Source organism: Apteryx mantelli, chromosome 25 (assembly GCF_036417845.1).
Source record: "Apteryx mantelli isolate bAptMan1 chromosome 25, bAptMan1.hap1, whole genome shotgun sequence".
NCBI lineage: Eukaryota > Metazoa > Chordata > Aves > Apterygiformes > Apterygidae > Apteryx > Apteryx mantelli.
Window position 1 is genome coordinate 9,484,082 of NC_090002.1, and position 10,933 is coordinate 9,495,014.

The 10,933-nt window shown below is 45.3% G+C and overlaps 1 protein-coding gene across 1 annotated transcript; it reads right to left on the minus strand.

Moving 5' to 3' along the window:
- Nucleotides 1–5,537: 5,537 nt before the first annotated feature.
- IL10 (interleukin 10) lies at nucleotides 5,538–9,306 on the minus strand. Its single transcript, XM_067310639.1, has 5 exons — nucleotides 9,148–9,306; nucleotides 7,620–7,682; nucleotides 7,133–7,285; nucleotides 6,521–6,586; nucleotides 5,538–5,627 (listed from the first exon to the last, which is right to left on the minus strand). The coding sequence occupies exons 1-5, from the start codon at nucleotides 9,304–9,306 to the stop codon at nucleotides 5,538–5,540; spliced, it is 531 nt and encodes a 176-aa protein (XP_067166740.1).
- Nucleotides 9,307–10,933: the final 1,627 nt, after the last annotated feature.

Sequence of the window (10,933 nt, forward strand, 5' to 3'; positions counted from 1 at the left end):
CCTGTCTGCTGGGCCTGTGCCACGGAGTCCGCTGTCTGCTTGGTGCCCTGCACTGAGCTGTAGGAAGCGTGCGGCTTTAACCGCAGACTGAACTTAGGATGAATAAACACTGTTTGGATTTTTTTCTTTTTAAGAGGAAAATAACAGTTAGGAGATTACTCTTGGCAGTAATGTCTAAAGGAAGCACCACTAGTTGGATTGACCCCTGAGTCATGGTGGGAGTCAGAAATGGGTTTTCTGTGTAGCATTGGCTCTGGCTGGACCACCCAAGCCACTCCTGCTAGGTTTATTTTCTGGCCTGATGGATGATCCTATGGCTTGCACGTCAGGCTGTCTTCAAGAGAGGTACCCTTGGAAACTGAAGGTCTTCTAGGCTTCCTCCTCTGTACTTAGATCAGGTCTCCAGTTCTTTTCCGCTAGTGTTTAATATTTAAACTTTTTTTTTCTTTTTTCTTTTTCTTTTTCTTCTTTTTTTTTTTTTTAACCAAAAAGGTGGTTTAACCACATACAACCTGTACCAGACTGAAATCTTTGCAGCACTCCTGTTGCGCAGTCGAGATAGGCAGCGTTTGCCCGGGTGAGAATTTCGCATTTGTTTAGGTAAGCAGCGAGAGGCAAAGCTCAGTGGGTGACTCAGAGCGCAGCTCCCAGGCAGCAGGGCTCTTTGTCGGGAAGCAGCTCAGGTGCTCAGGTTAGCTATCAGGAAGACGATACCCAGGAAGGAAACCATTTGCTTATGTGGGATAAAAAACAAAACCACCATCTCTGATGTATGTGACAGTCTTGCACTGTTACTGTAACATACAGACTGAGATTGAGACTGGCAGGAACTACATCAGCACTAAGTGATGCGGGATAATGCATGGAGATGTTGCTGTTCAGCCACCTGGTTGCAGCAGTTTTGGGGGGATGCACTAGAAGTAGATATGCTAGGCCCAGCACAGATAGATGGAGATGGTCCCTGACCCCGTTCCAAGCTTTTATTTTATGCACCAAGAAATAACAGTGAACGGATAAAACAGGAATACAAGGAGGAAGATGCGGGAGATGCTCACTAGTGAATTCAGTCAGTGCTGGGCTGAGCGTGGTGAGCCTTGCCTGGAAGGGACTGGTGCAGGGAGGAAGACCTTTTCTGAATGTGTCTCTGGGCTGTAAGAAGAGTCTGGTTTTGACCTGCTTGAGAACATTGCTTTTGTGTGTCTCTCTGCTTTGCCCTGAGCACTTTCGAGCACTCTGTTAATGCAGCCCTGAAGAGCTGCTTTCCGTTTCCGGGGAACCTGCTTTTAGGTGATGTTTGCAAGCAAAGGCTGTACTCTGCCTTCAGGGAGCTCTGAGCATTTAGAGACGAGAGAAACACCGAAGTGAGCTCCGAGAGCCACTGTTCACAACATGCTTGTGGTCCCCTTTGTGAGAGGTGTTGTTGTTCATCACATGTAGTGTGTGAATTACAGCTGTGCCTAGAAGTTGGATTAGGCACTGTAAGGACAGATTCAGCCTGTCCTCCAAGATCCTAGAGTCTTATAGAATAGTCTGAACATTTTTGGACTGTCTGTGCAAAACGAAGAGGAGTGTGGGGGAACACTGTCACGTTTCATTTCGCAGAGGGGAAGCTGTGAAACAGACTCATCCTGTGGCTTGCCCAGACTCAGAGGAAGGCAGAAGCAGAAGCGAGCCCTGGTCTCCAGCCTCCCAGCCCCTGCTCCAGCCTCTGTAGTCAGCCTGATCTAGTTTCATCCACTGTAGCTTCAAATCAACTTTGGCAGTATTCACAGAGCTGACATCGCAATCGCAGTACCTGCCTTGTAGGAGACTATTTTATAATTTTTCTCCTTCCAAACACTGATATTTCTGGTGCATGTTAGTTGACACTGGGGCCCGGGAAGGCTCTTCCACGTGTGGGAGCCCATGCATGAGGGGCACGGCAGGGCCGCAGTCCCCATCCGACGCATGCAGCAGGTTTCTGGTTGAGGTGCAGATTGGGCGAGATGCAGCGAGCAGCGGGAGAGGCTAGAAGATGCTGGTGCTGTGATTCTGGTTTGATGTAGGTGTCATGAGTCATGTGGATGACTTGTAATGGTGTTTTGTGTGTCTCAGTTTTGCAGGCTGCCCTTTTTTTCTTTTTTTTCTTCTTCTTTTTTTTTTCCCCTCTTTTTTCTACCTTTCTTTAAGCAGCACAGCCTGACAGGGAGAGACTAATTGTGGATATGGCTGACCTGAGAGTGTGAAAAAGCCTGCTTGAGGACATGCCAGAAATAAAACATACTGATTGCTCCTTCCCTGGAAATGTCATTGCTCAATGACAGGTTCTGCCTTTGGTTGCCTAGACGGCTTTTCTGGAATTTCCGGAACACCCTACTCTAAAACTTCTTGGAGATGGTATATATATTTAGTTGGAGGTGTGCTGTTGTGCTTTTGTGTACCAGATCTGTGTCATGATGCAAACATCCCTGTGTTTTGGTGACAAAAGTCACAGACATTTTTGCATGCTTGCAGTTTGCACAGAGATCGTGCATCTAATACTCTTGCTCTGAGGCTCTTGGTTATCTCTCCATCTAGCTAAGTGCTGTCCTTGGCTGGGGGCCTTGCAGGACCCTTCCTCAGTCCCTGTGGCTTGCAATCGGGCAGAGACTGGGAGGAGCGCAGCTGCCTTGCCCAGGCAGCCTGCCTTGGCCAGCCCCTCGCCGGGGCCGAGCCCCTCTGCCCCGGCAGCAAGCGGCCAGCCTTTCCAGACTTGCTGACTTGCTTTTCCTCCATTTTCTTCTGAATTGAATGACTCCTGTGGCATCAGGTAACTGGAAACCTTCATTCTCCGTGCAACAAGAGGCATCCCATCTGCTTCCTTCCTGTGGTTACTTTAACCAGAGTGACTGAGTTTTACTGAAAAACTCACCACAGCTGAGCTGACGCTACCTTTTTCCTCCATGCAGGGACAGAACATAGTGTTCAACTCGCACTCACGAGAGTCCTTCGGCTCCTGCCATAAACTGCTGACGCTGGCTTGTTTTTGCTCCCACTGATGCCGGGCAGCTGGGCTGTCCAACGTGCGAGTCCTCATCGGCTCCCTGAGCGAGCCGCCGGCTTCGGGGTTGCCTTCACCGTCTCGGGGCCGGCGTGGCTGTGCCCTGCCGCGGGGCAGCTGGCGCAGCCCGGAGCCACCTGCCTCCTCTCGCTGCCCCGGCACGCGGCCCCGCGCTGCCCTGGGCACAGGGCGTCCCACCCAGCGGGTCAGCGCGGCTCAGAGAGCGCCTCGACCCCGCTGCGCCGCTGGTCTGCGAATCCAGGTCCCTAATGGCGAAGCAGTGCTCTGTTCGCCAGAGCCATTTCCTAGTTCCTAATAGAGGCAAAGTGTCTAACGGGGGCTGAGAGCACCTGCGGAGGGAACCAGAGGGCAGCATGTGAGCCAGCTCTGCGCGGGATGATGCTAGAGGAGGTCGAAGGCACTGAGAAGTGCTCAGAAATGCAGGTTTTACTAGGAATACCAACAATCTATTGGGCTAAATCTCCCCAATGACCTGCACCATATTGAGGTCTGGACATCCACAGACTTAGAAATTGTTTTATTAACTGAAAATATTCTTGTTTCTAATGCAGGGAGGGAAGAAACCTCAGCTACCAATAAACATATGGAGTCTTGTGGACTTGCAAGTAAAGGTCTGAGATCAGTGAAAATGAAAGACGCTCGAAATTGAAACAGAAACGTGGCCAGGTTGGTGTCCGTGAGTAACCACCCTTCAGTGTCCGTGAGTAACCACCCTTCGGTGGTGGATGTGAGGTGGAGTTTGGAAATGGTTACGTTGGTTGAATTCTGGGTTTATTAGTAACAGAGCCATAATTTCATGCATGCACACATGCTCCTTTTTATTACATATTCAACTGCCATATATACAGTTCCATATGCATACATAAATAACACCAAACCTGGGGAAAAATGAGCAATTCTGTTATCAATTCATATTAGTCTAGTACCTAGCTACTATCTAGTATCTTATCTAGGAACAAGGCCTTGTCCTGACTGTGGACAAAGGTAAGTTAAAAACAACTCAGTTGACGGAGGAAGCAGTGGTCTCCTTTGTAAATCAGGGGAACAGAGGCACAGGGCTATTAAAGCACCGGTGATGATCAGTGGCATTCAAGCACGTAAGCTCTACCCACGTGACCTGTTCCCCCCTCTCAAACAAACTGGAATTGCCAGAGCGGCCTGACGCCTGGGCAGCGCTTCGTCACGCTGCTCGGGTACTGAACGGGCAGCGCTAGAGCAGGAGCAGTAGGTCACCGCAGTGCTCTTGGAAAGGCAGGAGGGCTCCACGTCCCTAACTCCTGCACACAGTATCTATATGTTGGTGCTTATTTACAACTGTGTTAATAACTGGAAAGAGCAGAACAGAGGCTTTTATTCTGAGGTCTTTATTAGCAAAAATAAAAGATTTCTTTTCACACAAACATACAAAACACCCCATAATAATAAGAATCTTAGTCAGTGCATGGTGCCACAACAGTAAACCAAAACAGTAAAACAAAACAAAATAATATCAGCTTTGTGAATTTGAATGCAAATTACCAAAGTCACCTTAAAATGGTGGCTAATTAAATATCTTCTAACTTCTAAAAAAATCAACAACAAACAGTGAATAAAACCCAGTCAAAGACTGGAAAATATTACAATTAATTTTCAAAGGTGCAGAGTGTCAGAACTCAGCAGCTCTGAAAGTCAATGATTAGCAACATTTAACCACAAGTTCTATTAGAACCAAATATTTAATTCCTATTACTATTTTTTCTATAATCTGGACTAATACAGGATGAAGACAAGAAATGGAATTAATCTATTTCTGTGGCATTATCCCGTGTTGTTCACTGCAGTGCAGACCCTCCTCCTTCACATTCCTTTCCACACAAAGAAGACAAAATGGCCTTTTTCTTTTATGATTATTTTGTTCAGTGTAAGGCCATGGGATAATTTTAAGTGCCTAATTCCAGTTGCAGAACCAGACACATTGACGAGGTTAGGCATAGAAAAATTTGACCACGTAATTAGAGAGATGGATAGGCTTAGGAGGAGAGTGCTCATTCAGTGAAGCACATATACACAGGTGTTTAAAAATAAACTTTGCTGAACTCAGAGCTGGGAGAGCTCCTCATCAGACTGACCTGGTTCAGTGAAGCTGCACTCAGGATAAATTTGGCTCATTGTCTGCTTCCCAAAAGAGTGCAGCTTTGGGTATTTTGACACTATGAATAAAATAGCATAACCATAAACAGCATAAAAATACTGATCAATAAATAATAGTTTAAAAACGCATCACTCTTCAAAAAAAATTTGTAAATGTAAACAATGAGGTATTAGAAGTAATAAATATTAAACTCTTTTCACAAAATAATAACTGTTTTAAATACAATATTAAACTTCAAGTTGTTGTTGACCTGTAATTTTTGACCTGAGCCATAAGATAACTCAATCTCTCATATGCTCTTAGAGCCTAATATTATTTCTGAAAGACAGCAAGATTTTGTGTGAAAAATGCAGACGGTGGATGGTTTCACTTCCTTCCCTTCATCAAGTATTCTTCAATGTAGTTGATGAAAATGTCAAATTCTCCCATTGCCTTGTAGATTCCATTCTCATTCATCTGTCAGGTGAAAGTCAATACATACTTTTTAATTCATTAATAATTCTACAGTTAGGATAATAGATAATAATCTACAATTCACCAAGAATAATTAATTAATTTGACAAAGTTACAGTTTTAGTTCAAGTATGAACGTAACGATATGTGTCATGAGTGGCTAGAAACAGTCTCGTTCTACTGTAATCGCTGTTGCAATTAGTTCCCAGGGAACACGTGAACATATGGCTTGTCATTATCTTGCTGTGAACTAGGTGTCTGAGCTGATTCATTTGGAGATATTGGGCTTATGATACTTTTCTGTTCTTCAACACAAATACTTGTAATAACTAGTTCATGGATGGATTTCTGCAAGATTCTGTTTTGAAATCTTCACAAGTAGATTATTTGTGGAAAATCAGTATAAAGTGAGTGCAAAACCACTTATAGTGAATAATTATGATTTTGGGAGAATGTATTCCTTTTTCTGCATTATATATCACACTGTAGCATGTTATATACCAAGTTTTAGAAATAACTTATAACTGATTCTTTGTGTCTATGTGTAGATATGTGCAGTGTATTTGTTGTGATTCCTGTCTGCAATTTAAGCAGTTTACCTGATATTTTTCTGGGAAAACCTTAAGGAGCTCAGTTATCTTCTTTATCCTTTTTTACTTTCTCTGAACCTAAACCTCATAGTTTTTCTCTCCCCCACCCATCCACCTAAACTTACAAGCTGCTTCTTTGAGCATCACTTACTAGATTATGGTTTATGTATTTTTACATAATTAAAGTCTTCTGACTTTTGGATTTTGACTCTCTCCTAACTTGAAGTCCATGGTAAAATCCACTGACTTGACTAGGATTGCAGGTTCCCCCAAACGGGAGCTATAGTGGCGCAAGCGGAGACCTACCTTTTCAAACTTTTCCTTAATGTGCTTTAGAGTTTTGCTCCTCTTCTCACACACGAAGAATCTGTGCTGTGAAGGGAAGAGGCACCAATTTTAATCAAGCTGTTTTCCTTCCAGGTGCACGTGCTCCCCTGGCCAGGGAGAGCTCCAGCCCCGGCAGGCAGGCAGAGCTGCTCTTCCTTCCTCCTCCCGCCCCTCGTCACGCCGTCCGCTGGCCTCCCTCTTCCCCTTCCTCCTCGCCTGGCGGGGGTCACCCCGCTGCCGGCCGCCGTGCTCTGGGCAGGAGGAGGCACCACGACCATGGAGAGCAGCGCTGCTCCAGCCTTCAGGTAAGGGGTTGAACGGCCGCCCTCCCTCTTATTATTTTTCCCAGCTGCACTCTTATGGGGTTGCAATTTCAAAAGAAATAGTACTCCTAAGCATAGCCTCCAAATCATCACTATTTAACTGATAAACCTGGGAGAGCAGGGGCCGGGAGGAACCACATATTTATGGAGCCGGCTGGCCTGGCTCTCCACTCTGTGAGGGACCCTGCTCCTTGGCCGAGGGTGCCTGCCTGCCTTTCCGCCGGCCTGACCCCCTCCTCTCCCCGCCGTTGGCGCTGACCCTACTCACACAGCGCTTCATCGTCGCCTTCAGGTGCATCAGCATGTTGCCAAGGTCGCTCACGCTCTTCTCGTGCTGCGCGCTGGCTGTCCTGGCACTCGGCAGGACTTCTTCCATGTAGAAGCGCATGGCCTCCGACACGGACTGGCAGCCGAAGGTCCCCTGGGAGAGAGGAGCCGACGCTGTCAGTGCCAGCCACAAAAGGGGAGGAAAGCCAAGTACACCTAGGGGCTTTTAAAATCATTGGCAAGGAGCTCAGCTCTGCAGAGATACATGTCCACAGCTCCTACAGCTTGTTATCACCGACCTTTGGTGGCTGTAGCATGGAGGTAAGTGGGCATCAGCCCTGCCACAGAGGCACTTATTACAGTGTCACTCAAGACCTGTCCCTGTGGGACAGTAGCCTCAGTTTACAGTCTGGTTCCCTTCTTAAAGGATGAAGAAGGATAATGGACTTAGATGAGAATTATATTCCAGGAAATGGCAAAATTCTTACCTTAAATTCATCCAGTAATTCGGAGCTGAGCAGCTGGATGCTAAGTTCATCATCTTTTGATTGCTGTGGAAGTGTGCAACAGAAAAACTTTACTTAGACAGGCAGTCAGCAGTGGCTTTGCCTTACTGAATGATTGTTCTGCTTGTCTGCATTTGTGCTCTCCGTGAAGGAAAGGAAAAAAGCTCTCAATCGTATTTGTGTATATAACACAGTAATACTAGGTACAGGAATCGTCAATTCTTTGGCCCATAATGTTGCAGTGTGACTATTCTGGGGTCAAAAGACAGCAAGATAATGAAATCACAACCTTTAGTATGGTTTATTGCATTTATGGTAGACTACTTCTACCTCCACTTCAAGCACTGCATCCTTTTTTCAGCTTCAGACAGCGTTTATATAACAGTGCTGCTTGTAAACCACATCACACTCTGCTCTCCAGACAGGTGGCAATATTCTGACAGCCACTTGCAGCGAGTTATCCACTCTATCCTGTCTGTTTGCAGGCTTTCCCAGGCAAGACAGTTCAACCTAATTGTCTCGGTTATCTCTATAAGGCTACAGTCAGTGGAGGGAAAGGCATCTCCAGAGGGTATTTTTTCTTGTAGTGCCTCTCTTGCACCATTAACTCCAGAGGACCAGGCAGCTACAGTGGGGTGACACCACCTGAGGTACCACCCCAGGGGACCAAGGCACTTAACAGAATGTTTTCTAAGAGGTTATAAATGTTCATTCCTAACATTAACTCAGAGATTTATAGCAAGCTTTAAATCCAAGTCTTAAATCCCACCTTCCCTGCTAATTTTGTAATAAATACAAGCCACACCATTACTCTGGGATTTTATCTGGAGAATTATCATTTTATCTGTTGCCAAAAGCTACTGGCAATAGCAAAAATAGCAATAAAGATGTGACCAAACATCTCTGCAGTGACAAATGCTGTGAATATCTTGTCGTGACTGCTTTCTCAGCAACCCTGAGGCTCCCTTTAGCTGTAATGTAATGTAGCCTTGATCTTTTACAGGCCCCAAACCAAGTGCTAGTTATTGTAGAGTTTTTCTAGTTACAAAGTACTTTGTTCAGGCTTTGGTAGTAAATTTGATATTTCTTCTTTCAAAGAAAGTCTGTAGCAAAAGATTTCCCTTTTCATCTAGCATTGACTTCAGTGAGGCTGTACCTAATTGCCCTGAAGATGACTGTATTTCCTTCCTATTTGTTCAATGAATAAGTTGGTCTGCAGCATTTAAGGGGAAGTCTGGATAGTAAGATGCACTAAAATTCGTTGTGTAAGCTCTTAAGTTCACTGTAATTAAAATCAGGAAGAAAACCCTTGCATATATTGTCTCTCAGCAAGCAATGAAACTGAACTACTTCCCTTGCTCCCACCTGCAAGCCCATAACAAACAGCTAAATCATTTCTGTCCAGAGGAAGCTGTCTCCCCCCCCCGTCATCCAAATCACTGAACTTTGTTTAAAAAATATATATGTATAGCAAGAGGGAGGAGAGACTAGTAGCTGATGTCTTACTTACAAAATAATCTTTAATTTCCTCAAACTTGATCCTCAAGTCTCTGAGATACGCAGGCAGAAGTTCGGAGAAGTGAGTGCAGCTTGGTTCAGTGTGCAAGCAGCTGGCGAGCTCGGCGCTGGCAGCCAGGAGCAGGAGAACAATTGCTGTGCAGGTTTTCATGCTGTAGCTGAGTTTCTTTCCTCTTGGTCCAGTTCTCAGTTCAGTTTTGCAGGAGGTAAAAAGCAGATCTGCAGCCTTCACCTTGATGGAGCCCCTCATTTATACTCTCAAAACATCTCTCAATTTCCTTCCCCATTTCCTGAGGAGTAATATTGGGGTTTTAAGTCATTCATTAAACCCAAATGTCACTTGGGTTTCCCGTCAACTTGGGTTTCCTGTTCTCTTGACCCCCCTTCTCTCCACACCCCATCGAACCTTTTTGTGCTTAGACGTTGCATTTTTTTTTTTTTTTTTCATTGCTTGCTTCTTGTAAATTTGAACGTGGCTAAAGAGGAAAGCTTCAGATATAATGCAAAAAGAAAAGATGCTGTGTGAGTTTACTTCTGCACTCTCATGGTTATCTTTTATTTTTAGATCAATGCCCTATTGTTAGGGGAAAAAAGTGTTTCCATTTTTAAATCTCTATATCATACCTGTACTTAGGATCCCCAGCACCATGCATAATTCAGTTTTATTGCTTTTAATGAGCTTGTACAAATACCTTGCCTCCTCCTTTGGCATTCTAATGATATCCTATAAATACAGAAAAAATAATAATCTTAAATCTTTTTTTTTTTTCTTTTCAGTTAATGCCTAGGTCTGGTGAAGTCAATGTGAATTTTTACTGACTTAACAAGCTTGAGACTATGTTCCCAAATGTCAGGTAATATGTTATTTGAATGCTAATTTGATTAGTTCATAAAGAATTTGTCAGGGAGAACAGTGCTGGACTCGGTGAAAGACTCCAGTCCAGCTTGCTGTGAACTGCTGCTCAGTCCCAAGTACTGCCACTAATTAATATGCAAATCTTCCTGGCGCTCCCCTTTTCCTCTGACCGTTAGAAACAAGAATGTCCCTCTTTTTAATTTCAGGTGCCTTTAAGATATTTCATTTTCAGCTTCACAATTTGCAGTTTCTTTGTTGTGTCTTGTACCAAGAATGAAACCCTTTGAATTTCACAGTGGTGGCTTTTTCAGCACGCCTCTCGGCTGATTTGCTTGGAGAAGCGCGTGGGCACGCGCGCACCCAAACCATGGGTGGCCTCGGGCAGAGCGAGGGTCCGGTGATGGGACGTGTGGCCCCGACCCAGCCTTCGCCTCCTCCCAGCGCAGGGCAGGGCTGAGCGTGCTGCAAATGAGCCGAGCCAGCTCCTGCTGCGTATCAGGACGTGCAAACACCACCAGGCTGCCCTGATCCTGGTGCTTGGGGGGGGCAGCTGTATGTTTTTTCTGCTATTTATGTATGCACCAAGTCATACTCTAGCTAGGAGGACTTGCATGCTGCTGCTTTGCTTTTCATCCAAGAACCTCGGTGTGACCGATGTCAGAAACAGGCTTCTGGGGTGATTGATTTCTGGCCTGATGCAGGGAGGTGATGCCTCTGTTCCTAAGACTGCTGTCCAGGACTCTCTGTGTCCCTGGATTTGTGTTATGCTGACAGCGAAAGCCCAAGGGGAACTGCGCAAGGGTGTAGCTAGTGTTGAAGAAGCACACAGTAGTAGCTATATCCATTTGTACCACAACCCAATGCACATTTTTCCCCAGGTACCTTACTCTTGGAAGTTAAAGGAACTCCTTCCAAGCTCTCA

Bases quoted from the DNA above. Each gene is read 5' to 3' on its own strand.
- IL10 (XM_067310639.1), bottom strand. From the start codon at position 9,306: ATGAAAACCTGCACAGCAATTGTTCTCCTGCTCCTGGCTGCCAGCGCC. The intron at 7,286-7,619 runs GTAAGAATTTTG...CCTCTCTCCCAG, and splicing joins AATTACTGGATGAATTTAAG to GGGACCTTCGGCTGCCAGTC. The intron at 5,628-6,520 runs GTAGGTCTCCGC...TTCACCTGACAG, and splicing joins TTAAGGAAAAGTTTGAAAAG to ATGAATGAGAATGGAATCTA.